The sequence below is a fragment of the Gadus macrocephalus genome, chromosome 9 (assembly GCF_031168955.1).
Source record: "Gadus macrocephalus chromosome 9, ASM3116895v1".
NCBI classification, from domain to species: Eukaryota; Metazoa; Chordata; class Actinopteri; order Gadiformes; family Gadidae; genus Gadus; species Gadus macrocephalus.
In genome coordinates this window covers 17,313,674-17,340,748 of record NC_082390.1, presented here as the reverse complement: position 1 = coordinate 17,340,748, position 27,075 = coordinate 17,313,674, and the positions used below count along the sequence as shown (strand labels likewise).

At 46.8% G+C, this 27,075-nt stretch overlaps 2 protein-coding genes across 6 annotated transcripts in view; both read right to left on the bottom strand.

The window, feature by feature from the left end:
• Window positions 1–1,188: 1,188 nt before the first annotated feature.
• Window positions 1,189–9,668, bottom strand: mctp2a (multiple C2 domains, transmembrane 2a). The gene is made up of 8 exons (XM_060061246.1): window positions 9,069–9,668; window positions 7,776–8,667; window positions 6,297–6,353; window positions 6,087–6,192; window positions 2,472–2,614; window positions 2,278–2,354; window positions 2,046–2,160; window positions 1,189–1,957 (listed from the first exon to the last, which is right to left on the bottom strand). The coding sequence occupies exons 2-8, from the start codon at window positions 8,649–8,651 to the stop codon at window positions 1,916–1,918; spliced, it is 1,416 nt and encodes a 471-aa protein (XP_059917229.1). The 5' UTR covers window positions 8,652–8,667; window positions 9,069–9,668; the 3' UTR covers window positions 1,189–1,915.
• Window positions 9,669–11,157: 1,489 nt separating this feature from the next.
• Window positions 11,158–27,075, bottom strand: part of mef2aa (myocyte enhancer factor 2aa) — a 54,995-nt gene continuing 39,077 nt past the window's right edge. For 2 of the 5 annotated variants that reach the window (XM_060061243.1, XM_060061242.1), the window contains exons 6-11: window positions 25,923–26,130; window positions 19,937–20,121; window positions 17,358–17,381; window positions 15,554–15,683; window positions 15,218–15,341; window positions 11,158–14,982 (exon numbers count right to left, since the gene is read on the bottom strand). In XM_060061243.1, the coding sequence (XP_059917226.1) occupies window positions 14,574–14,982; window positions 15,218–15,341; window positions 15,554–15,683; window positions 17,358–17,381; window positions 19,937–20,121; window positions 25,923–26,130 (1,080 nt within the window). In that variant the 3' untranslated portion in view covers window positions 11,158–14,573. Of the gene's footprint in view, window positions 14,983–15,217; window positions 15,342–15,553; window positions 15,684–16,185; window positions 16,231–17,357; window positions 17,382–19,936; window positions 20,122–25,922; window positions 26,131–27,075 lie in introns of all 5 variants that reach the window. The other 3 variants (XM_060061245.1, XM_060061244.1, XM_060061241.1) reach the window with 2 other exon arrangements.

Below are 27,075 nucleotides of genomic sequence, written 5' to 3'. Positions count from 1 at the left end.
AAGCGAGAGGCCGTCCCCATATCTCGCCCTCTCTCAGAGAGAAGGAGGGAGAGAGGGGGTGTTAGCGGTGGAGCCACCAGCCGCCCCTCTGGCTGCCCCGGCTCCTTGGGCCGCCCCGCGCCGACAAGGCTTCAACCAGCCCCTGACACCACCCCCCCTCCACGCCCCCAATGCCACCACCCCCTGCCCCCCTACACCAACTCTCCACTGCCCAGCACCTCCGCCCCATTCCCCGTCAACCACCCAAGCTCCCAGTCTGCCCTCCTCTGTTGAACACAGGGTCAACCCCTCCCCCCGACCACCACCCCAATCCTGGGGCGGGTGTGTGTGTGTGTGTGGGGGGGGGGGGGGGGGGGGGGGGGGGATCAAAGCACATCTCAGGGACTTGAATTAACATGGAACACCACAGACACACAGGCTATAAATATCAGCCCCCCCACGCGACCCCTTCCAAAAGAAGCGGAGGGGAGGGAGCAGAGAGGGGAGGGGGGGAGCAGAGAGGGAGGGGGGGAGCAGAGAGGGAGGGGGGGAGGGCGCTGATATAAACCAGGCCCCGGCCCAAGTCATCCCGGGTGTTTATCTTGGACACATTTCTATCTCGGCGGCCAATAAAACAATTCCACTTAACTGTAAGTGGCCCCTAAAGAGGGCCTATTCCTGGTTCATAAAAGGGCCGCGGCGATGGCTTCCATATGCTGGGGGGGGGACGGCATATGGGGACCCACCGGATGAGCTCGGACCCCCGGCCCATTTGGCGGGACGCTGCCTCGCCTCTGTCCGTCCACAGCTGGGACATTACGTCCCTAACATCTGGGTTATTGCCCCGCCGTGCCTGGGAATTATCAGTCTGACCATCTCAGGCATCCCGCGCTGGCAGCCTGCCTCCAACAGCACAGCCCACCCACCCAACCAACGCCCCCCCCCCCCCCCGCCCCCTCTCCTCAACCACCCCCTCCCATACAGCCCTGCTCCCTGTTGGACACACACACACACACACACGAGCAGAGTTCCTTCGAGAGAGAGTGTGTGGTGGTGGCGGTGGTGGGGGGGGTAGTGCTACGGAGCTATGTGTGTGTGTGTGTGTGTGTGTGTGTGTGTGTGTGTGTGTGTGTGTGTGTGTGTGTGTGTGTGTGTGTGTGTGTGTGTGTGTGTGTGTGTGTGTGGTTCGGGGAGCGGGGGGAGCTGTGCCTCCAGCACCCACCAGGATAGGTGTTAAATGCAAAAGGATATTCTACGTGGTAAAATAATAAAAAGAGGGAAAGCGAAAACCCCCCCCCCCCCCAAAAAGATGCAGGCATGAAGTTAGCATCGCAGCGTTGTTAAATTAGCACTGTGATTTGGGCGACACGTTCCCGCAAAATCCCATCACACGTTTCTGGTTCCCTCCCTGAGTCCCTCTGGCCATCTGCAGGGACAACCTGCACCGTGGATGAAATTGCTTCATTTCTTTTGTAAAATATCCAACTGAGATTGTCTCCGTGACCATTAAAAGAGGGAGCAGATGTGACATTTAACTGGGTGTAAGTGTGCTTACCGACCAAATAAGAAATAAAAAAATATAATCAGCAAAATAGTCTATTTTATCGAATAAGAGTTTCAAGAAATAGGTTGTGATTTTAGAAAATATGGGAGCTACTAAGTTTTTTGTTTTGTTTTTGGGGAAATAATGATGCTGTTTGTAATGATTATATAGCAATGCTCTGCAAGAACAGTGTGCTGTAAAAAAAGGGAGAAACCCACAGCTCGAATCAAGGTTACACACAAAGGCCTAAATCCTTGGCACGCACCTCGATCTTTGCGGCCTCATTGCACAGTGATTTACTGCCCCCTAGTGGTCCTCCACAATAAAACAACCCCTGCAAGCACCGCTGACAAAAACTAGATACAAGTAATGCATACACATAATTAAAAAACTTTAAATACAAACCTTATTCTTCTTTTGTGGCCATCTGTTGATCTGTCAATCAAACGAGAATTCATATCAGTATAAATGAACACAGCAACAGTTCATGTCAGCAAAAACTCTCAGAAAGTATGTGAGTTACCGGGTTCCTCTTGATGGTTGCATCTCTGTACATCAAACAGAGGTCCACGACGATGGAACCCAGGTTATCTTCTTTACTCTTAGGATCATCCAGACGCAGCTCAATCTCGTAGTTCCTGTTCACAAACAACAGTATGAAGAAGTTTCAAAGGACTGGACTTAAGGACCTCCGTTGGCAATAATTAACCTTTTTTATTTTGCTATTTCATGCGAGAACGGAAGGCAGAACGTACTTGTACAGTTCCAGGTTGCTGATGGAAATCATGGTGGAGCCCATGAACTCATCACTGGTCAGATTCTTGTCGTAAACCTGGACACACAGAAAAAGACACAATGTGTTACAAAAGAACCTGAGGCCTCTCTCCGTGGCCCGGGGACAGCACCCGGGGATGTGTTGATCTGTGCAGGAGAGGGCAGCAGTGGGTACCCGGGCCTCGATGCCATGGTCCTTGTCTCGCAGGGGGTGTGAGAAGGACTCGTTCCAGTGGGGGTTTAGACTCTTGTACACCACTTTGCTCTTGTAGAACTGCTTCCCTTCAATCTTGAACTTCACGTAGGGATCACTGGTGGCTGGAACACACATCAACACACACCCCGCTACGGTCAAGACGTCAGTGATCAGGTGGGCCTGTGGCCGGACGGTGAGCTATTGAGTGTTTTGGTAAGCTCCTGGCGTAAAGATAATGATCTAAAATGGTCTAAAATATCCAAAGATTGTTTCACACAGCACACATCGCCATGAATAAAAACACAGATTACGGATGAGAACACACAAACACACTGTATTTGACCACACACACACACACACACACACACACACATACACACACACACACACACACACAAACACACACACACACACACACACACTGTATTTGACCACACACACACAAACACACACCCAAACACCCACACACCCCCACACACACACACACACACACACACTGTATTTAGACACACACACACACTCCCACACAAACCCACATACACACCCACACACACAGCAGCTCTTTGATTCAACCACTATGGGGGGGAAGGGTGTGTGAATGTGTGTGTGTGTGTGTGTGCGTGCCTGCGCGCGTGTGTGTGTGTGTGAGCGAGCGGCTGAGTGAGTGTTTGAGGGGGGTCCTTTGGCAGAGGAGCGAGCGTAGAGCTGTTTACTGGTAGAAGAGTGGAAGCACTGGGCGGCATGCGGCGGGCGGCCGAGCACGGCGGCGAGAAGCAACCAGTGCTAATCTCCCGGCCGGCTGAGAGGGGGTGTGAGAGAGGCAGCGCGGCCCACGGGGGTACAGCGCGTCTTTGTCTCTGCTGTGGCATGCAGATTGCCCCCCCCCCCCACACAAGAAAAAAAAAGAAAATGAAAGCCAGTCCAATGCCTTCATTTGTATACGGGAATAAAGGGGGTGCTTGAGAGAGCCTGCAGGGAGGCTGAATCACATGACAAAGGCCCTGTGGGGATGGGCTGTCAGGCCTGTCAGCTCCCCACTCCAAATGAACATCTCGCCCAGGCAGCCAGGACCCACAGCGGCACCGCCCTGCCAGCCAGTGACGGGGAACCTCCAGGCAGCTTGACAGGAGCAGAATGTGGCAGCGGACGGGCGAGGGAGAGAGAGAGAGAGAGAGAGAGAGAGAGAGGGAGGGAGGCCGACGGAGAGAGCCCCACACGGCACCACGGAGACGGGTGGCGGGCGAAACGCAAAAGAAATATATTCATTTATATATTGATATGAAATATAGGACCGGGGTCAGGGGGCAGCAAATGTGTGAGTGTGGTGGATGTGGGGGGCCGCGACCCTTTCAGAATATGTAATGACCGTGTTTGGTCGTTGATGGGTGCTTTGGCGGGGTGTTGATTGTGGGGCAAAGTGGAGCAGAGCAGAGGGCGTGTGGGTATTGCATCATTATGGGGCCTTGCTGCCAGGGGGAGGAAGGCTCCTGACTGCCAGGGAGAGCAGGTCTGGCCTGGGTGTCAGCATATAGAACGGTGGGGCTCGCCCAACACTTTGAGGTGATTCATAGGACATACATTTTTTTATTTCAAATCCCAGAATCTATTAAGATAGACTACAATTGCGATTACACTGTTTGAATGAGCTATGTTCTTTAAGGGATTTTGGAACATGTATAATATAAAATGTGTATGAGAAATGAGAAAAATAAATGAGAAAAAAGTGTCCCGCGATGCAGCACTCACACTGCAGTTCAATTTGTAGCCACTTGAGGTCGCTGCCGTCAAAACTTAACCGCTACCCGCTACCGGGCCAATTAGGCCACAAGGAAGAGGTCAAGGGAGCATGATGAAATGACAGATGGAGGTTTGTTTTTTAAACCAGCCCCCATCCTCTCTTTTGTCTGTCTCTCTCGCTCCTTTTCATTTAAATCTCCCTCCGAAAAAATACATTTGATTAGACAACACAAAAAGAGGTTCTTAAAGGGGTAGTTCGGAATTTTGGACATAGGGCCTGATTCCCAAGTGAGCATTGGTATTCTATATCACTGGAGACAGTTTTCAACACATTTCATTCAGTCCTTCTAGTTGCAGAGTTCGCTCGTGCTAGGCTAGCGCACGGCAACGGGCAATGCTAGCCTGCTATTAAAAACAGTCTTACCCACTCCACAGTACACCCGAGGTAAATCAATTATAACGCCAGACTATAGATTTAAATGTCTGTGTTGATAGAATAATGTTAGAAATAAAACTAACCTTGCATCGCATGAATCATCGAGGGACTACTTTCTCAGCAGAAGCGGAATTTTACTATGCGCTGGTTAGGTTTGTAACCGAATCACGACAGAAGAAAGTAAACAGAGAAGCGTGGGACCGAAGCGCAATTGAACGACTAGGCAACATGATGGTTCAGTGTGCTTTTAGAAATTGTAGAAATAAACGGTACAGATGGGCACCACAAAGTTTCCACCAATTTCCAGTGCGAGATCCAGAAAGGACTCAACTGTGGCTTGTTGCTGCTGGCTTGGACATCAAAACACCGGCTCGTACATGTACGGTTCGTTGGATACAACAAATTCCTCATAATCGTCTTCAAAAGCAGATGCATCGCTAACTCCTCCAAACGTGGGCATATCTTGTTAATTGAATACGCTTATAGAATTCCTTCGTTCACTGTACTCTGCGTTTGTAGCAATGACAGCGGCAGGTAACCTAGGTATCAGTCCGCCGCTGCCGTAGCCTACGTACAGGAATATAAACACTGCTGCTGAGACCCCGCAATTCCCTCAAAATGCAATGCAATGCAAGGTTGGTTTTATTTCTAACATTATTCTATAAACAGACATTTAGATTTATAGTCTGTCGTTATAATTGATTTACCTCGGGTGTACTGTGGAGTGGGTAAGACTGTTTTTAATAGCAGGCTAGCATTGCCCGTTGACGTGCGCTAGCCTAGCACGAGCGAACTCTGCAACTAGAAGGACTGAATGAAATGTGTTGAAAACTGTCTCCAGTGATATAGAATACCAATGCTCACTTGGGAATCAGGCCCTATGTCCAAAATTCCGAACTACCCCTTTAATGCAAAGAAATCTTTTAACAGAATTGCCAGCAATAGATGTTTATAAAAATGGTAATGTATGGGGCTGCTTTTATTCCTACCAAATTTGTAAAATCTCTACACATTTCGTTTTTTAGAGAAAGATTTAATATTATTATTATTATTATTATTTAATATAAGTGTGAGTTTACACAATAATAACGAGAGAGTGAGGAATACTCAAATATTGCATGCCTCTTGATCAGGGAAAACACAGATCACGTGTTGTTTGTCTCCATTTCCTACATAGCCTGTTTTCCTGGTGTAAATACTTTTCAAGGTCGGACTGCATACTTTAGGTACTTCTTGCAATGGAATCTAGTCAGAAGAGACTAGTCTTATACAAGCCCATCTTGACCAGATGGGCTTCTTGCCAAATCCTAAGTCACCAAGAAAATGGCTCTGTTTTGGGCCTACAAAAAATATATACAGTATATGCATTTGATTCATTAGTAATTGTATGAATCACAGTAATCAAATATCTCTTGACCTACCAGATCGCCTGTTCTTAATGGCCAGGTTCTTCCCCTCCTTCAGGTTTATGTTCAGCAGGTATCTCTGGCTTTGGAGAGGGCTTATAGGGGAAGCTGATGGCCCGGCCTGTTTAGAAACAAAACAAGTGATAAAGAGATAATAAGAAATATCTCTAGATAGTTCAGCCGAGTCCTTCCGATAAGTGAAAGACCAGTCCTGTCACTACTCACAGAGTTGTCGGACAGATCCCGCTTCACCTCATCAAAGAGGTCATCCTGTTCGTTCACCTGCACAGAAGAAGGGGAAACGACTTTAGAGTTAACACTAAACTCAGGACATATTCGAAAAATGAATTTAATGTTTCTGTGTCTATTCTATGAGTTTCTCCATAATTCTTTATGTCTCTGTGAGGTGTAGAGGGCCTGTGTGGTGGAATTGGAAGAATAAGTTCAGTTCAGTGCAATACTGAGTGTTCTGAGAGATATGTATGAAATGTGGGGTGTCTGAGTACAACGCATTTGGAAACATTGCAGCGCTTAGATTGTTTTTATGGGAGCCAGTACAAACAACTTGGTGAGGCACTGACTTGAATTTCAGGTTTTTAAGAATGGAGTTCTTTAAAATCCAGAAACCACAAGATGCAATGCTCTTAGTGTGAACAAAGATCACAAAGGTATTTAAATATTAAAAAAAAAGCTGTGTGCTTTACAAGCCCAAAGGTAGGCGACATGTTACATATGGTGTAGACTTTATGACTACATACCTAGGGGTGTTACGTTTTAGGTGTTTCACGGTTCTGTTTGTTCCACCGTTTTTGATCATGGTATAGGTTAAGTAAGATGCTATAGGGCTTGTATATCAGAATCATCATGGGATACACCTGCACTATTGTAAACTTTGTTTTGCCATGTCTCCCATGAGAAACACTGTGGCACTTTCAAACACAACAATGTAATTAACGATTACTTAACTAATTAATAAATTAACCAATGGCCAAAAAACAATTACTACAATACCAACATAATAACTAACAATCCAATGCTCCTTTACTTGAAAAATGATGGTGGTCATTGTGATGTGACGTTGCAATGGACAAGCACTACACACACACACACACACACACACACACACACACACACACACACACACACACACACACACACACACACACACACACACACACACACACTATATTGTTCATTCTATATACTGTCCACTGGAACATAAATCAAGGGAACTTTCAGGGAACATGAGGGGAAAACTATCAATTTGTAGTAAACATCCCACATTCTCTGTAGTGCTGCAATATGAAACAACTACAAATTATGAACAATAAAAGTTTGAGTATAAGCAAAGAAAGTCAGGGACATGACATAGTTATGTGTAGTATAAGTAACAAATGGCTTTAACTGCGGCATAACTTCGGTTGTCTCACTCATCCCCATGATGAATCACACATGTACGCTCAGGAACACAAGGGTGTATGCTTTGTTCCTGGCAGGTAAATAAATCAGTCCGGACGTCATGCTGTCACTATGTGGGTTCTGTAGGAAGTTCCCAAGCCGCCCTCGCAGAGCTTCCTCACCATTAGAATAACAATAACAACTGGTTTGCTGGGTGATTCTTGAATTTCAAGTCAAGAGGCACCCAGGTGACGCGCTCGTGACCGCATGGCTGAAACCCCCGTCACGGCCCCCGGCAGTACTGACCTCATTGGGATCCATCGTCGGGTTCTCCTGCTCCTCCTCCTCCTCCTCCTCCTCCTCCTCTGCCGGGTTCTCCTCCAGCTTGGAGAAGTACTGGGACATGATCTCCCTGTCCTGGTCCTCCGAGTCCGTGTTCCACGTCACCACGCCGCGCTCCTCGTCCGAGTAGCCGTCGGGCAGCGGGGCCCAGCGCTCGGCCTGCTCCCGGGGCCCCTGCGACGGGGACACCCGCAGGAAGGACGGCGACGCCGGGCCCCTCCCCTGATCCCCGAAGGAGCTGGCCCTGGACAGCGCCGAGGAGACGGCCTCCGACATCCCCACGGAGGAGGTGTCCGATCGGTCCAAGTTCTCCCTCCCGTCCAACGCCGCCAGCCGTGCGACCAGCTGGTTGGCGGAGACGTGTCTGGGCGACGGGACGGGAAGGGCCAGAAGAGAGGGCGCGGGCTCCATCACGTTGGCTCGGGGGACCCTGCCTGGTTCGCTGTGAAAGCTCCATTTGCCGGAGGAGTTCATGCGTCGCCTGATGTAGTCTGAGTCGTCGGAGTGGTTGAAGCTCTCTGCAGGTGCCGTGATCCTGTTGTCCACGTAGTCCCTGGTGGGAGGGTACCGCAGCACGGGGGCCACGTCATAGTTTGCTCTGTCTGAGGACGGCCGCTCGCAAGGGATGTTTTCACTGGCAATGGATTCGTTGTCACTTTGAGAGGGAGAGCTGGCGGGGCCCGGCGAGTCCGGAAGGCCCGCATCCGGCAGCATCCGCAGGTCAGGGAACGAGATGCTACGTCTGTGGGCCAGTTTTTTTCCCTGCTTGTCGCCTGTCTTTTTACCTGCCTTCTTCGGCTGCAGGAACTTTAAGAAGAATGGTTTCTTCTTGGATTCCATCTTTTGTAAATAATGGCTTTAAAACAAACATAAAACAGTCAAATAAATAATCCAAATCCTTTAGCCAGGTGACATATTCAGGATCAACACTGAATATTATATATATTTGCTATGCACTTCACGAGGCATATAGCTGTGTAATGACTGCTGCCAGACTTCATTTATTATAACTCGTGCGGTTAATTATATCCAAAATTGTCACTGTATTACTTAATTGTACAACTTTATTCAAAGAAAACTAACACATATTAACAAGTTGTTCAAACAAAAGCACTGTAGGCACAACTCAACTAGATCGTTTAAACGAGTTACATATAATGTAAAATATTATTATAACTTTCACTGCTAAATAACTTACATAAAAACTCAACGCGTATGCCAATTTCGACGAAGAAAAAAAATATATAGTAGGCTTACCTGTCCAGTAGCGATGTGCTTCCTCGTTTCTAAAGATTGACGCGCCTCAAAGTTTGTCAAACCAAGTTTTTGATCAATTTTCGTCAAACGTTAAACAGTCTTCCAGTAGCCATCAGTGGATCTACTGTGGGGTCGAGCATGAAGTGTTCAACACAACTCAACATACCTCAGTGTGTGGCACGTTCATGATTGGCGGAGTCTCGACCAGGTGGTGGATCAAACTGGACATACCAGTCCCACTAGGTAGTTTCGATGGCGCTGCGATTGCCCTAACGTCGGCAGTAGGGAAAGTGGACGCCTTGGTTTGTTTGGAGACTAAAGTGGGACAACATTAGAGCAATATACAAGTGTGTATGTCAGCGTTTATATGTAGTTGTTTGTATATAAGGAACACGGTCCGTGACTACCTTCACACGTAGACAAGCGCAATTGACATTGCTTTCGGTTCATTGTAGTCCATGTTGGGTGCTGCTAATAGATCTGTATCGGACTGATCCATCCGATACAGATCTGGAGAAGCTGCAGCCTCACTTCCCTGAGACGATCAACTTTTTTATTTGTTGTATTTTTACAATTATTTGCATTGCGTGTAATGCTCTAATACTACACAGTCCAAACCGAATGCTTGAAGGGCATCACGATCACTACTCTCAGAGACGGAAGAGCTTATGGGGAAGAGCCCATGATGATGTCAGCGATTAACCTTAGGGTCACCTGATCAAAACCAAACGACGTGGGGGAGAAAGGTGGTAGGAGGTAGGCTACTTAGTAATGGTATCTCTGTTCCTCTTTTCTTTATTTATCTCCTACCGGGTTGTGTACAACTCTCTGACTTTGACGTCAGTAGCCAGCTATAGGCTCTTTATTTTTTTTATCTCATTTCCATATAATCAGTAATCATTTGTTTGAAGTTCGACGCCTTGCCAAGAGTCCCGACATGGACGCTTCATGCCACAGAACGGCTGCTGTTCACACTCCTTCGTCCACAGAGACGATGGGTGATAACAGATGCGTTTGTGTCTGGACGGGGCCCTTCAATATTTGCTGATGTCTTTAAGGAGCTCAGGCCCACATGAATTTGGCACCCAGTTAAAAGGGGAGATGAATGAAAAAGGGCAAGCCCTTGTGGCAGGTGGCCCTATCGCCCTTCCTTCTCGTCACACAACTCAAACAAGCTAAAAACCATGCTTGGTTACTCGACACAGGCACGCTTCTGAAGCCCATCCAGCCACGGACACAGCTGATCTCAGAGCAGCCAGCCAACAACATGCACCCCATCATTCCAGCCAACGAAACAGCTGGTCTCAGAGCAGCCAGCCAACAACATGAACTCAGGGACCACTGACCGAATAAGACTGCATGGTGCAATGAAAAAATTACGTTGTCAACCAAGCTGTGAGCTATGTCATAGGCATAATCGCAATGTTTGTATAGACTGTGTTTTCTTGTTTTATGAACGATAACACAAACAACATTGGTCAGCCTTACCGTCCGTTGTCATAAAGGTGGAAATGCGTGACTGCAGCGCTGCATATCATGTTTTGCTACTTAAGCATTTGATAAATCATGTTCTCTATTCGTTTTTTAAGTAGGGATTGGATTGTAAAAAGTAACAAGCAATGTGCTGAACATTCTGAGACGCTGTGCTGCACGTTAGGAGCGACTTCTTAGTTCCCTGTCTATTGATGCCCCCTGGTGGTACTTTCATATATAGCATGGAATGAGCCAGGCTATTATGCGGCGCGTCTCGTTCAAAAATAAGACATACTCAAATTCAGAACTACTCACATCACAGTTCATTATTAAACTTAGTTTCATCAGCCCTTTTGACTTGAAATATTCTCGATTCACACACACATTTGGTAGGAATATTGTAGACAGTGAACACATTAGGGTTAATCTAAAATGCCCTAAACCAACATTTATAAAGCATCAATGACATCTTTAAGAATGTCTTGCAGAGAAATCAGCAAATCTTGCCAATGTTATTGAGGATCGAAAGATCATGAAAAACATTTTAACCATAAAAACGTTGCTATTACATGCATAAGCCCCTCATTAGAATAAGAAGAGTTCAATAAAAGACAAATGTTTGTCAGAATACTGACGGAGCATACATTGAGGTGTTTATTAAAGTAGACAGTGTCTATTGTTGGGGATTTTACAAGAGGACACATTCTATGTAAGAGCTGTTCACTTCATTTTATGCAGAATAAGTGAGATGACTTAAATTACACATTAAAAGCCAATGATGTTTTTTTTTTACTTTTGTGAAGGCAGAATACAAATTTTGTACAATATCTAGCATAGTACTTTAAATGTTTAATAAAAAGTTCAATTGAATATTCATTGCATGATGACGATAAAACAGGACATTCAAGGAAAAATAAAATGCAAATGAATTGTCTTGATTTTGTGAACGGATAATTTCATTATTGGCAACAAAGTCCAGCTTGTGCGGCCAACAGTCTGAGCAATCAAACCGAACAACAGCTTATTTAAGTGAACTAACAACTACAACAGACATTTACCAAACACGGTTCTCTTTATAAAAGCATTGACGCAAAGCAGTGTACTCCTGCACAGCAAAGTTCTCTAAAAAGGTGGGTTGATTTTCTCTTGCCTGTCACATTCAGTTCTGCACATATTCCGACACACCATTTAGAGCCAGTGTATCACGTTGCATTCCCTGTACACATCGTCTTGTGTGAATCTTGTTTAAAGAGTTTAGACTTGGCTATAACCAGATTTAACTGGGCAATGTTTTTTTTTCAGGGGGAGGGGGAAGGGGGGGTCCCTAACAGTAAATCTACTGAGAAGCTACAAAAAATCCCTGATATTCCATCAAGTGCTAAGTGAGCGCTCGACGTGTGAAGCCAGGCTGTCTTATTGCTGTGGTCCACCTGCAGTGCCTCCATTGGAATACATTCTCCTGGATAGAAATAGTGCTTTTCAAAATTGTCTTGATGGGAATGTGAGATGATGTTTCTTAATCTTTACATGTCTTTTTTAATTTCTTTGCTTTTGTGGGCAGGCCTGGTACCTCGTTCTATGTCACTTAAAGGCAAATTCCACAATGGGTCTGCCATTAAAAGGGAATGTTGCCTATCCACCTAGAGATAGCCATCTGTCACCCAGTTATCTGTGTGGTTATCATATTGATGGATTGCTAAACTATGGTGTCTGGTGTCTTCCTCTACTGTGGACTACAACTGGGGGAAGTGAGCAAAATAGCTCTCCAAAGACAACAATAGTACTTCTAAACTCGGTTACTTGTGACATCCACTATGTCATTCATCTAAATTACCTTCATTTTGCTTTGCAGTGGAATTTACCTTTAAGTCTCCCATTTACAAACTAGCCCACCCACTGATACCAAACAATTAGATATACCCTCGTCCGAATTATGTTAGTTAAATGAAACCTCACTGTAAATGGGTTATAAAACGTCAGTGATCCAAACTAGGTGATTTTGAGCTTTGAATACTGCATAGATTCAGTTTGACCCTTGGTCAACTTTGAATGAAATCAATGAAGGAGCTAAAATGATGATGCACAAGATATGGAATGGTGAATGCAGAGTGATACTCCATTTCTATAGCGGACGTCTCTGGAAATGTGTTCGATCCAGCAGTTGTTAAAACATCAATGACCATGAATTTTCTTTATTGGAAGGACTTTTCCAATGCTGTGCTCTACGTTTACATGAGAACAGCCTTTGTGAATCCCAACTGAACGTTCATATCTTCAAGCCCTCTGTGCGCTAAAATGCACTTGATAGACGTGTAGGCTTTCATAGGAATAACTAATTACAATGGGGGGGTTGAATATATATGATGCAATTTCCAGAGCCGATAAAACATAAACTAAAAACAAGTGTAATGGGAGTATCCAGACGTTTATAAGTGGCCCACGGTGATCTATTGTAATGTCCAATCATTTAAAAATGTATCATCAATGTTGAAATGCTTCCTCTATGAGTCAGAGGATTCCTCTTTTTCTGGGGGGATTACTGTACTGGAACAAAAATGGGCCTATGAAAGGCGTGGCATATCTTTCCACAAAACAAGCTCTTCTCCACATAGGGCCTTGGTTCTGCATGTTGGCAGTGTAGAAAGCAGATATATCGCTCACACAGAAGAAATGCTACTTCTTCACCCTCGCTTTAACAAATATAACTTAGTGGAAAATTCCAACTCATGGCATTGTCGTTAAAATTTGTGTTGAGGCCAAGAGAAAAGTAACAGAAAGAAAAACAGAGAAAGAAAGAAATAGAGTTTGCAGTGAATCAAACCAAGTAGCAACTATTGTCAAATGAATTCTCTTTTGTGAAGGGTCTATCCTTGTAAACCCGGCGGTAATCCACAAAAATATACTTTCTCAAAATTGGTGATGGTACATTCAGTATGTACTCATACCCTGGTGATATATATATTAAAGTTACTATATACATAACAAACAAATGTTTGGCTCAAATTGTCAATTATACAAACAGGACAGCAAGTGTTCATGGCTTTAGATATTGATTCAAACCTGGCTTACATGATTTTACACGCATTCTAGTTAGCACAATCAAAATGAAAAGACAGAAAAAAGCACTCTAAAAAGCGAACGGCTAGGAAACCAAAAGCGATTGTACATAAGAACAGAGAGAAACACCTTTGGCTTTGTATTACTGACGAATTGTTGTATGTTAACATCGGGACTCTCACCAGTTCAACTGGACACGTTTCATTCATCTTAATTGCACATTATATATCCTATACTCTTTTAAATTAGAACATGAAAGTTATGCTATAATCGCAACTAATTCTTTCCTATCTCGTGTTTTAACATGTCTGTGAACATAAAGGTCGCTTTCGACGGTAACTCTTGTATAACGTGAGCTCCCTCTCGTCTCTGAGCCGAATCGATTGGTTGATAGAGAAAACATGAGGGCAAGTGGAGTGTGAAAGGTCCTGAATAATTGCAACAGCAACGTTTATACAGAAGTTGAATCCTCGCTGATTGCTTCAAATATCAGGGGCCTCAGCCCAAAGCATCTGATTGTTGGGGACATTGTAACCACGAAGGCTCAAATAAAGAGGAGAGATTTGGGGCCTAAGCAGATCAGTGAGTATAGTCACAATAATAGATAGTCTATTGGTAAAACTAATGTCTATGAACAGTGCCTGAAAGGAGATGCATGTGCATAAAACCCAATCAAGCTCATGTTTTATATTTTATTTCTCATCGCAGTTAGAGATTCACCTCAGTATGTCCAGCTCTTTCTTTTTTTACTATTTCCTTCAATTCAAATTGTATTTTCTGCCACTCATGTCTTGGCAAACAGCAACCGAAAAAGGAGTTAAATAATAACATGTCGATAGTTCTACAAACCTTTTCCCTGTTGATTTAATCTCCAGGTGTACCTCTCCATCTACCCCCCCCCTTCTCCCAGCGCATGTCGGACCGACGGGCCGGTCGGATCCCCCCCCTGGTGCTTTCAAAAAGAGGGGCTCCTCTCTATGTCACCCACGTGTCCATCCGCAAGCGCTTCACCGAGGGGCTCTCCCGATCCTCGGGCCCGGTGGGGGGTCTGCCCAGCCCGCCGCCGCCGCCGCCCCCCCCCACCGCCGCCGTGGCGCCCGAGTGGTAGTCGGGCCGGTGGTCCTCACGGTCGCTGCCGTCGTACGAGCTGCAGGAGGAGCTGAGGCTGTCCACGGGGGAGCGGCCCAGGTCCTGCCGGCTGGAGCCCTGGTGGTGGTGGTGGTGGTGGTGGTGCTGCTGCTGCTGCTGCTGCTGCTGCTGCTGGGGGAAGCCCGACTGGGCCACCCGCTCCCTGGGGGGCGAGATGGGCTCCGACTTGATGTTGATGTTTTGGCTGGTGTTGAGCGAGAGGTTGGAGGCCTGTGGGAGGTGCCCGCCTCCGCCCCTGTAAGGAAGCACACCAGAGCGCACCGGTGACTTTGAGGAGAGATGTTGCGGGGGAAGATGTGAAAACAAGGCTTTTGAACCTTGAAAGTGGAACACAGGCGATGCCGTCGCGGGAGCAGGTGTGGAAATATGTCACATAAGCATATGAACCCTTGGGGGATTCTGGGGGTATATGTGTGTACGTGTGTGTGTGTTTGTGTGTTTGTGAGTGTGTGCGAGAGTGCATTGCTTACACCAAAGAACTAAGCGCTGCTTGGCCCAGTTGGTGTTGTTGCCATGCCGACATGGAGCCCAGCGAGAGCCCCGGGGAGCCGAAGCCCTGCAGGGAGGAGAGCTCGGCGCTGCTCAGGGAGTACTCTGCAACAACACAGGGCAGCGCGTCAGCCACGAGGAAAACACACTGAGGGGCCTCTCAAGGTCCCGCGCACAAAACACATAGCCAGGTGGTAACACAGGTGGGGCCCCGAGACGCCTGGGAGGGCGACACACACACACACACACACACGCACACAAACACACACACACGCACACACACACACACACACACCCTCACACACACACACGCTCACCGGCAGGGTTGTAAACGGTTGGCATGCCTGAGTACACCAAGCCCTGAGGGGGGAGGCTGGGGGTGGTGACAGACACCACCGGCGTGGCCAGCGTCTGACTGGACTGGGAGCTGCTCATTCTCTGGGTGTTCTGCAGGGGCACAGGGGGGTGGCAACCAGAGAGCATGAGGCATAACAACATCACCTGAACGAGTACAGCCAGTAATGAGTTGAACAGTTAATGTCTTCGAAGTGTGCTACTAACTAATGATCCTTTTCATGTATGTCTTGAGAGTATTGCTGTTTTGCTGTTTATGTCTGAAATACTGTCTGGAAATGATTGAGTTGTGCCACAAGGTGGCGGTGTGGTTCCATGGAAGAGCAGCTTCGCCACAGCTGAATCCAATTCAATGTTTACTCTGAGCTAATAGGTCTGTTTTGACAGAGGCCTCGAATAAGAAAGTGAAATAAATGTGATCTAGAATTGCTACGCAATGTTCCATTTTAACATGATTTGATCATAGTATTCCTTTAAAGAAAATGTTGTGTAATTTTCACAATGTACTCCATGCAATTGGCTAGTTGTTATTTAAATAGTTGTCCGAAGTAGAGAAACAGTGAAACTTAATGTAGCTGAATGTTTTACATCTTACATAGGGTTCATCTGCAAACATGTTTGACCTTAAGGACCCACACGGCTGAAAGAAATGAATACATGCCCATGAACAGCATACAAAACACTATACAATCCAACGCTGAATGTGCTTGTGAGAGAAATCAAACATACATTCTTGCAATCAATGTGAGTTGAAGGTGACATTGCCAAAATGACTCTGCATTACATCCTAACTTAGGTGTTTGATTCAGACACAGTGATCATGCGAGTGCAACACTGTACCACTACACAGCAGAAGGTCATGCATCAGGAATCCCCTCCGTCAAGTTGTGCACATTCCGACCAAACACCCATCAAACACAAGCAACTGTTTGGTTTAGAACAAGCTGAAGGCAATATGGCTTCTTCTTCTTCTCTTCAATCAAACAAATGAAAATACAAGAAACATCTGCACAGCTGCATATGTGGAGGCTGAAGTCTATTATGATCTGTTTGAGGGCTTCCTTGCATTGTCCTAAAGCTCTCTCACCAGACGATTTCCGCAAGCGCCAGTCTCACATAGGATGACATCATTTAAGATGAGGTCATCTTTGCCTCAAACTTATTCGGTCCATATTTAAAGCATTATCGTTTTGTAATAAACAATTTTTTTTTAGGTGGAGTAGAGCAGCTCAAATCAAACTTTTTCACTTTCTGTCACAAATACACACACCCACAAACACGCACACACAAAGACGTCTCTCACACACACACACACACACACACACACACACACAAAGACATGCACACGCAGACACACACACACACAGGCACACACAATCACACACACACACACACACACACACACACACACACACACACACACACACACACAAAGACATGCACACGCAGACACACACACACACACAGGCACACACAATCACACACACACACACACACACACACACACACACACACACCTCACACCAATGAGTTTGTGAGGAGATAATGTGGGGTGCCAAAGGCTGTGGCATATTTTTTTTTTAACAAGCCAACTCCAAATACATGCAGCGACAAACTCAACCCCCCCCGACCCTCACCCCCCAAAAAGAGTTGACAAGTCTCTGGTTCGAGCGCTGCCTCCCTGTAGCCGAGCACGTGCGATCACTAGCGGCGTGTGCGCACACAGCCTTCCAGTTCAGGCATTGGCTGAAAATAAAAAAAACTCACCAAATCCATTTCCTCCTCCTCCGACTGCCCTCGGTAGAAAACAAAAGGAGCAAAAAGAACAGATGCACCGTTACAGGGCAGACAGAGCTTCTGCACAGCACCTGAGAGGAGGTGGGTGAAGTGAGGCCCTCGCCAGCAGGTCAGCCCTGATTGTCTCTCTAATGACACAGACATAAGATGTTCTTGTTTCTCCTCTTTTTATTCCCGTTTTGAAATGAGGATTTGTAACATTCAGAACAACCTAACCTATGAAACGGGCCCACATGACACCTGAGTAGAACGTCGCAGTGCTCCACAGTGACCTGGGTGTAAGAATACTTCCACGCTACAGATGGGCTAGAACGTGTCCAATCATGTACTTATCCCGCTTATGCCACTCCTTCAGCCGTTCAGAACCCTATTATTTATGTTCGGTCAAATCAAAACATACCATGACTTCTGAACACAAAGACAGCATGCAACCCTTGTCAGTTGACATAATGGCTCGCGGATGTCTTCATATTGGCGTTAATAACGACCGCAGAACCCAATCCCTCCATTCATCACCTATTGTGGTGCGGCGCTGTAGGGTGAAGCAGAGAGCCATTTCCCTTTCTTTCCTTTCTTCTTCCTTCCTTTCCTTCTATGCTATGGGACACGCGGTGGCCAGGCCAGCCTGGCCCTAATACCCACACTCAATCAATAGCAGGAGAAGACAGGACAAGGGCGACAAGATATTATCTGGCTCTCACACTCTGGGCCCCCCTGATTAAGTCTTCATCCCTACTCTGTCACACCGAGATGTGATTAATTTAATACCATTATGGGCCTAATGACAGGCTGCCTGCAGACCTGACACTGCTGCACCACCCACCCACCACCATCAGCACCACCTCCTCCTCCCCCTGCTCCTTCTGCGGCCTCCGCCCATCTGGAAGGCTTGCTCTGTGGTGACCGGCAGCATGGGCGGGTGGAGAGAGGAGGGTGGAGACTAGAGGAGACTAGAGGAGACGAGAGGAGGAGACTAGAGGAGGAGACTAGAGGAGACGAGAGGAGGAGACTAGAGGAGACTAGAGGAGGAGACTAGAGGAGACGAGAGGAGGAGACTAGAGGAGACTAGAGGAGACTAGAGGAGGAGACTAGAGGAGACTAGAGGAGGAGACTAGAGGAGACTAGAGGAGGAAACTAGAGGAGACTAGAGGAGACTAGAGGAAATTAGAGGAAACTAGAGGAGGAGACTAGAGGAGGAGACTAGAGGAGACTAGAGGAGACTAGAGGAGACTAGAGGAGGAGACTAGAGGAGACTAGAGGACACTAGAGGAGACTAGAGGAGACTAGAGGAGGAGACTAGAGGAGTCAGTGGGGGCTACAGGAGTCAGTTCAGGCTGGGGCAGTGGGCGGAGCAGAGCCCCTCCCTCTCTGTGGTCTCAGCACCCCGTCATGTTTCACACCTTGCCGCCGCAGCCATCCCTGCGGCCCGGCTTCCGCCTGACGTGGGCGGCGGGGCCACGCCCTGCTCTGTGTGCGGGCTCTGGCTCTGGGCTGAGACGGGCGCAGGATCCCAGGGAGGAACATCCAGCTGTAACCCGGGGTTGTGCTGTGTTTGGGAGCTCGTTCCCGGTCGTCGTGAGCGGGGAGAGCGCTGCGTTCGATTGAACCCGGGTCTCAGACTCTATCTTCTTATTTTTCCTTTTGTGATTAATGGCTTAGCAAGTGCGCTGTCGCCTCAGGTGCCGAGTGTGGTCAGAGCTCTTTGCACCTTAATTATTATAATTAGAAAGGGCCTCGTTCCAATATGAATAATTGAGTAAGATTTAGGGGCACCTGGGCTGCAGCTTTTTTTTTATTTTGGGCTCCGTCAACAGTTAGCGAGTGTGTAAGTAATCACCGCAGAATGTAGAACCGCACTAGTGTTCACAGGAAGCACTGAGTCTCACTTTATGGGGAACACAAACAAACAAGAAGCTAAATGGAGTGTTCCAGAGTGTGAAATAGAACCCAACATCCATGTACAAACTCTAGTATGAAATGAAGATAAAATCTATAAACAGAATCCTACCACTACTCGGTAACAGAATCCTACCTTTCTGTATACATTCTAGTATAACAAGTATCCATCATCTAGGTCTAGAAACAGAATCAAACAGAATCCTACCTCCATATATAAACTCTAGTAAACGCTAATATGTTTGTATACAGACTCTAGTCTTAACAGAATCCTACCGCCAGGTATAAACCCTAGTATGAACAGAATCCTACAGATGAACTCCTGTATAAACAAAGTCCTACCTCCAGGTATAAACCCTGGTATGAACAGAATCCTACATATTAACTCCAGTATAAACAGAGTCCCACCTCCAGGTATAAACTCGGACTCACTCCACAGTAACACGGCCACAGAAAACTCCCCAAATAAAAACATTCCGCGGCAAACTTTGTTCCCTCTCCGCTCCATCGGCTCCCCACGCAGAGGACCCCTCCTTCCCCCCCACCCAACCTCCCTCCTGGGGGCAGCACAGCACCCGTCTCCCCAGGACCCCTGCTGTGGGTGTGATGTGTGCAGCAGTGAGGGGGGGGGGGGGCGCGCCGCCTCTACTCACCAGCGGGGGCATCATCCCCTTGCTGGATGGGGGGATAACCACTCGGAGGTCGGGCTTGCGGCCCCCCAGCCCCATGCTGCCTCCGGGGGGCGGAGGAGACTTGGTGGGCATGACTTTGCCCAGGCCGTTGCCGCTCGACGCGCCCAGGAGACCCGGCGAGCCTCGGGGGTTGACAAAGCCGTTTCCTGTGGAGATGCAGCAAGAAAAACACCATCAAACTATGGGCTGTGACTGACAACATTTCCCCCAGTTTTTTTCCGCCAGACATTTAGCTCGGCTGGTATGCTCCCGCTTGCTGTGGCTTGCAGAATTAAGTGTTTATAACCCTCTGGGAAGTGTTAATAGACCTCAGATAATTAGCCCGCGCATTTACAAAAATAAAATGTCCATTTCAAAATTGATGAGCCTTTAATTTTCTACGGCAAACGATTACATCAATATCATTTACGTGCATCTAGGGATATGGGAGCAATTCACTTAGCCAATGTACTGTGACGCCTGAAGAAATGGTCGAACCTATTTCTGTTTGGGCAGAATCCCTGGGAGTCGGGATCTTAAGGGCAGCGTGTGCTTCAAACTGTGGATACTAAAGAAAACTACTGAAAAAAGACATTCCCAAAGTTAAAGCTTACTCCCTTTCTTACGCACAACTTGATGTACCTCTAAATGTCTTCTGCTCCTAAGAGAGGTGTGGTTTAGACTGGTGTCTACATGAGAAAAAAATATCTTCATCAAAGATAAAGAAAACCTGATGAACACATTACATCTAATGTCAAAGAAGAAATCGTATTGACTAGCGAAATTAATGGATTACAGCTCTAGCAAGGCTGAAGACACAGTAGAACTTGCATTATCACATTTAAGATAGATTAATAACTGGACATGGTTGAAGGGTAAAGACATTTGTAATACAGGGAAATGCATGCTTAATACGTACTTGAATAACCAAAAATTTGGTAAAGAGCAAATTGACCTAACTCAATAGCACCTTCTTTGGGGGCACCTTTAAACCTATACTGAAAAAACTAAAGACAAATGTGTTTGTTGAAGGGTTAAATGCAAGGCAACAGCGGGAAGAAGGAATCAATGCTATCTCGCATGGCATCGGCGGATCAGTGTCCACTCAACAAGTGGCCGACTCCTCCATTGTGTTTTAATGTATCGCAATGAAACAAAAGCCGTCTGCAGAACTTAGAAGTCCCTGCGTAGGAACATAATGGAACAATAAAGCCTTCGACCACAGATAAAAAAAAAAAACGAACAATACATGGGCAAATAAACAGTTATGGGAGCTACAATAGGCCTGCAGCTGAGTCAACACCCACATACAATTTACCAGTGCCCTCAGTGCTGCTTTGATCACGGAAGACACGGCTACAACAATATTTACCCCGGTTACCAGAGTACATTTTGGAGACGGTAATGTTAGCAGGTCCAAATAAAGACATTGGAGACACATTTAGAGGCGACCCAACGATTGTGGCAATCAATTATATTTATTTCCAGGATTAGGATAGTGGAAAGATTTAGATTTTGGCTGTTAAATTGGATTTTTTTATGATTGAGTGTCTATGTTTGCTTGTGTGTGCTTGTGGGTGCATGCGTGTGTGTTTGTGTGTGTACATGTCTGTCTGTGTGTGCGTGTGTGTGTGTATGTCTCAGCTGTTGGATGTACTCAATCTTCATATCTTTGGACACCTCTGACAGATTGGCCATGCTGTTAAGCCTCTCTCTCTCTCTCTCTCTCTCTCTCTCTCTCTCTCTCTCTCTCTCTCTCTCTCTCTCTCTCTCTCTCTCTCTCTCTCTCTCTCTCTCTCTCTCTCTCTCTCTCTCTCTCTCTCTCTCTCTCTCTCTCTCTCTTCCCCTCTCTCTTTGTGTACTCACTGCATGAAGAGGGCTCTCCTCATGGTGGCCGTGTATTGGTAAATAAAGAGGTCCTTTTGGCTCAATAATTTACAAGGAGCAGTGGGAGTAGCATTACATAAGGAATCCTTCTGATTTCCGGCATGGTGCACTTTTCATTTGAAAAGGACTGAACCTCCTCTTCTTTACCATGGTGTGTTGTACCACAGACAACACTGCGAGGCCCAGCTGTTACTAACAGCACACTAGCATCAGGTTTAGGCAGGACAAATATATATTTATTTATATATACGTCTGGATGAACAAGCAGAGATTAATGACTGTGAATCAAGGGCCTCTGGAAAGAGATGGTTCTCTAATAATAGACCCGATGTTAGGCTCTATTGTTTCATGTTATTTGTGTGGCTGGAACATCAGCTCGAAAACATTTGGCTTGGAACTGAGGAAACATATATTTCCAAGGATGATCGTTGTCAATAGGGCTGTTGGACAGCGAGGTGCGTCAACAAAATCAACATGCCTGATTATAAAGGTTTGACCAACAAGGCCATGGCTATGACGGTGCTCCGACTAAACCTTTCCCACAGTGGGCGGTCCTCGGAACCCTTAAAAACCTGATCCTAGTGCTGATCCTGACACGCATTTGAAACAATGTTGACCAATGCACCACTTTTTCCATTTCACTTCATTCTATTTCCGTAGTGACTGTCAAAAAAAAAAATGCCACTTCAGGAAATGTTCTGCTCTTTCTTTTTTGGGGTCAAGTAGCAACCCACTTGATCCACATTCTGCTAGCTTTTCTCTAGGACAACAATAAAACAAGAACAATCAGAGGCCTTCAACAGTGCCCTTCATCTGCCGTTAGGCCCTTTGACACCAGACTCTCGGGCTCCTCTATGCATGTGAAAAGCACGAGAGCTATGTCAGAATGGTCATGTGACGGCAGGAATGGGTTCCACTCCCTGTAGCGAGTGCTGTTCCACGCTGTCAGGAGCAACAGCTGCAGCTCCCTCGCCCTCTGCCAACACACTGACACCCCACAGCAATGCTGCCCCCACCGCACAGGTCCCCTCCGCACACACACACACACACACACACACACACACATACACGTCGCACACACACACACACACACACACACGCACGCACAGGCACGCACACACACATGTACAAGTGCTAGCGCACAAGCATACACATACACTTAAAACCTTAACTGGCCAAGCTGGCCACAAAGCTGACCAATGGCATTTCTAAGCCGCTGTCCATAATCTCACATTGAGGCCTCATATAACACTATGGAGTATGTTATAATAATAATGTAGCAGCTCTGCACTTTGTCATTTTTGTTTTACTAGACTGTGAAACACTTTTACCTTTTTGTTCACTCCAAAGTATTCAAATTTAGAGTGCTTGCTTGTAATTGCTCATAGACTTGCTTGTAATTTGTAGCCTAGTGACTAAATGTATACGTAAAAAAAAAACCGGCCCTTTTTGTAATTACACACCAGCACCATAATATCGCGTGTCAGACTCTGGCAGAGGTGAATGAAAATATTGAACATAGTATTTCACGATGACAAAGATATTTTCAAACGCCCGCACACCGCGCATACTTTGGCTGCTCGAACCGAACGGAAAATCAGCCACGGGCCACCTGCCCTGGCCGCTCCCACGCAGACAGGCCGTCCGGTCATTGTGTGGCCCTAAGGGGACCTGGGGGGCCCGCCGCCCACGGGGGTCACAGCGGCCATCTTGGCGGGAGCCTCTCAAGCCTTATAGGGGTTGTGAGTGGTTGCTGGGGAGAGCGGGGCAGACGCACCTGTCAATAGAGGGAAGGAAACCGGAGGAGGAGGGGGTGGCTGTTGTGGAGGTGGGCTTAGAGGAAACGGCCGTGTTTATTTACCCGCCAAAGGCCACCGGACAGCTGACCTCGCCGGGTTAACCCTCGCACACCAACGCCCTCATCCCTAGAATGTGTATGCGGTGAGCGCATGACACATGTCGGCCCCCCTCTCTCTCCCCCCCCCCCCCCCCCCCCCCCCCCACCACGACTTAGAGGTGGGAACACACCTTCCTCCATGAGCCTGGGGCGAGGTCGGAGCCAATGCCCACCAGCACACCACTGCCGCTCACTAGATGCTAGACCCCCACTAGCGGGCACAGCGGGCTCTATGTGACCGTCTAGCTCGTGGGCTAGGCCGATGGGTCTGTGTATTGTTTGGCAGAGATGATATGATTTGTACCACGCCACATGGGTCACATACGGTTTGTACCCCGCTACATTGGTCACACTCTTTCAACTTTGCTAGATGGGTCAACATATGATCTGCATGGGTCACGATACGATTGGTATCACTACTAATAAACTAATATATCATATAAAACGTAAAAATAGAGCTGAAAAAAACAAATTAATGTGTACCACCTGTGTAGTCTGACATTTACATCAAGTTATATCGATAACTCAGCATACAAAGTTAGTCCATTGCTTTCATTTAAGTCAAAATAATAATTTCAATGTATTTTTTTGTTATTTGTCCATTGCAGTATTGAACAACTTCATACCAATGGCAACACTCACTAGTGAACAGACCCCAGAGGGGTGGGCGTGTGTGGCTAGCCCATGGGCATAGGTAAGCTAAGCTTAGCACGCAACTCTCACTAGTGGACAGACCACAGCGGGGCGTATGTCAGTGTCTAGCTCGTATGCTAAGCTAAGCGTAGGGGCTAAAAGATCTCTCGTGAGGAGGGTTTACCCACTGGGCTGGAGCGCGCGCCGCTTGGCACGGGGAAGGCTGTGGTCTCCAGCACGCCACCTAATGAGATGCACCGAGCGACAGATGAAGCATCCGCACCGCTCTGCCAAGTGGAGGGAGACGTGAGAACAACACCAGGGACAGGACATGTCCTGTCCATGTTTGCGGCACACAAAAAGCAAGGCTTTTGTCCCAAGCCTGTTATTGGCTCATTTAAGGGATTGCCCAATGGTGTATCATATAGAGACACGCCAACTTAGCCAACTTGTATTATTAAGATAGAGCGAGTGAGTGGTTCCATTCTTTGTGATAACCCATCTGCAACAAGCTGGTATGAAAGATACTGCGGGTAACAGTCCATACCAAACCTACAGTGGGCACCCAAATCTACAGTGGGAATGCACACAACACCCACCAAGCATGTGGCTCCCTAACCACGCTGTGATGCTTCTCATGCTCTGCAGCCTTTCAGACCCACCATACTGTTTTACAGCAAGCATACGAATCCTACTTTTAGCCTGCCATGATTCATCTCACATTGCACATAAAAGGTGTGAAATTAGGCATTTGGAAGGTGTGAAGACTGACGGCTATCTCACACAAACACCGGCTACGAGGTGTTAACATGACCTCAGATCCTGAACACCCAGTGCATCGCTAATAGAAAGGAGATTCGCCCCCCCATCTGAATGTTTCTCATATTCCGTTTTTCTGCCTTACTTTCTCGAAGTGGAGCTGAATAACACGAAGACAAGGCTTTTATTGAACTATGCCATCTTCTGATTAATGGCACAGGCTGGTGTAGTCCAGCGGTTAGGGTGTCTCCCAGTCTCCATGCCAATGGGTTGTGGGTCTGATCCTAATCGTGTACCTGTAGACATTCTTCAGCAAGTTGCGCCGCACCCCCCATACCGTGCTCCTTGATGATATGCGTCACAAAATTCCCTCTCTTTTGTTAAACCCACCCCAAATGTGATAGAATAAAAAATATATAAATAAAGTTGGGATCCCACATCCGAATGCATCACAGGATTTCAGTTGGCGATACCGCCATACTGAGAGCTCTCAAGAGAGTTGTATTACCGTAAATCCTAATTCAACGTAAATGCCGCCAACCACCGCTAACTAAGCGCCACGTCTGGCCTTAGAAACGCTGTGGCAGATTCAAACGCAACAAAAATCCCATCCCACCATTATGATACATCGTTACGCGGTTAATTGGAAAACAAAGCCCAGACAACCATCGCTACCAACACAATGGAAACATTCCAAAGCTCCTATGCTTCCAAAATGGAGGCAGTCATTGCTTGGTGACGCTGGCGCGGGTTGGGTGCGTCCCGGTTCACAGGTCAGGGCCGCGGACTGACCTGTGTTGCCTGCGCTGGTGGGCCTCTGCTGGGGGCCCCCGCTGGAGCCCAGGTTCCTGTGGAGGGCCAAGGAGTGCGTCGGAGGGGACAGCATCCCGCCGTCGCCCAGGGAGCCCTGGCCGACGCCCTGCTGGTACATGGAGGCGTTGGGGTGGGAGACGGGCACGGCCACGTGCATGGAGAAGTTCTGCTGGGGCAGCGCTGTGGGCTGCAAGAGGGGCGGCAGAGGGGGGAAGTGCACACACACACACACACATGCACACAAACACACACACAGAAAAAGACATAGAAGAAGAGAGAGAAAGAGAAAGGGGGAGAATCAACAACCTGATGGGTTTGAGGATGGGGGAGGAGGGGAGACGTTGGTTTAAGGGGGGACAGAAGTGTCCCTCGATGTTAAGTTATGTGTGTCCCACTGGTGAGCTGCCACGCAGATTAACACAACATGTCACACACATTAGTCGTATAAAGGTGGGATTCTGACAGTGTGTTAAAGCATTTAAGTTTGTGGAGAGAACATTAATGAGCTGACATATGGTATGGACACCTTTTCCTCCATACTATGGAATTAAACGTATATTCAAATATTACGTGGTGCGTTAGAACCAGATAAATAGTGGAACATTGCAAACTTCAGCACCACAGATAAACAATATATATTTTTCTAACATACTATTTATTGGTCTGTTTGTTCCTGTGTGTGTGTGTGTGTGTGTGTGTGTGTGTGTGTGTGTGTGTTTGTTTCTGTGTGTGTGTGTGTGTGTGTGTGTGTGTGTGTGTGTGTGTTTGTTTCTGTGTGCGTGTGTGTGTGTGTGTGTGTGTGTGTGTGTGTGTGTGTGTGTGTGTGTGTGTTTGCTTTCATGTTATTAGAGTCGAATATTGTTAATGGACACCCATTAAGTGCTGACTATACGAAGCATCAGTGGAGCGATTAACGACAGCTGAATATGCCGAGAAACGTTAGTTGTTATCATTAGTTTGTTAATGTCAATCCAAAATCAAATTATTATGGAAAAATAAATTATTAGATATTATTATAATTCTATATAATATGCCCTGAATATATTCAGAAAATGAACGATTGGTGTGCACAAGATCTTGCAGAAGTCCACTCGTGATAAGATCACAGTGAAACTGGTATTTCAAAGGGGGA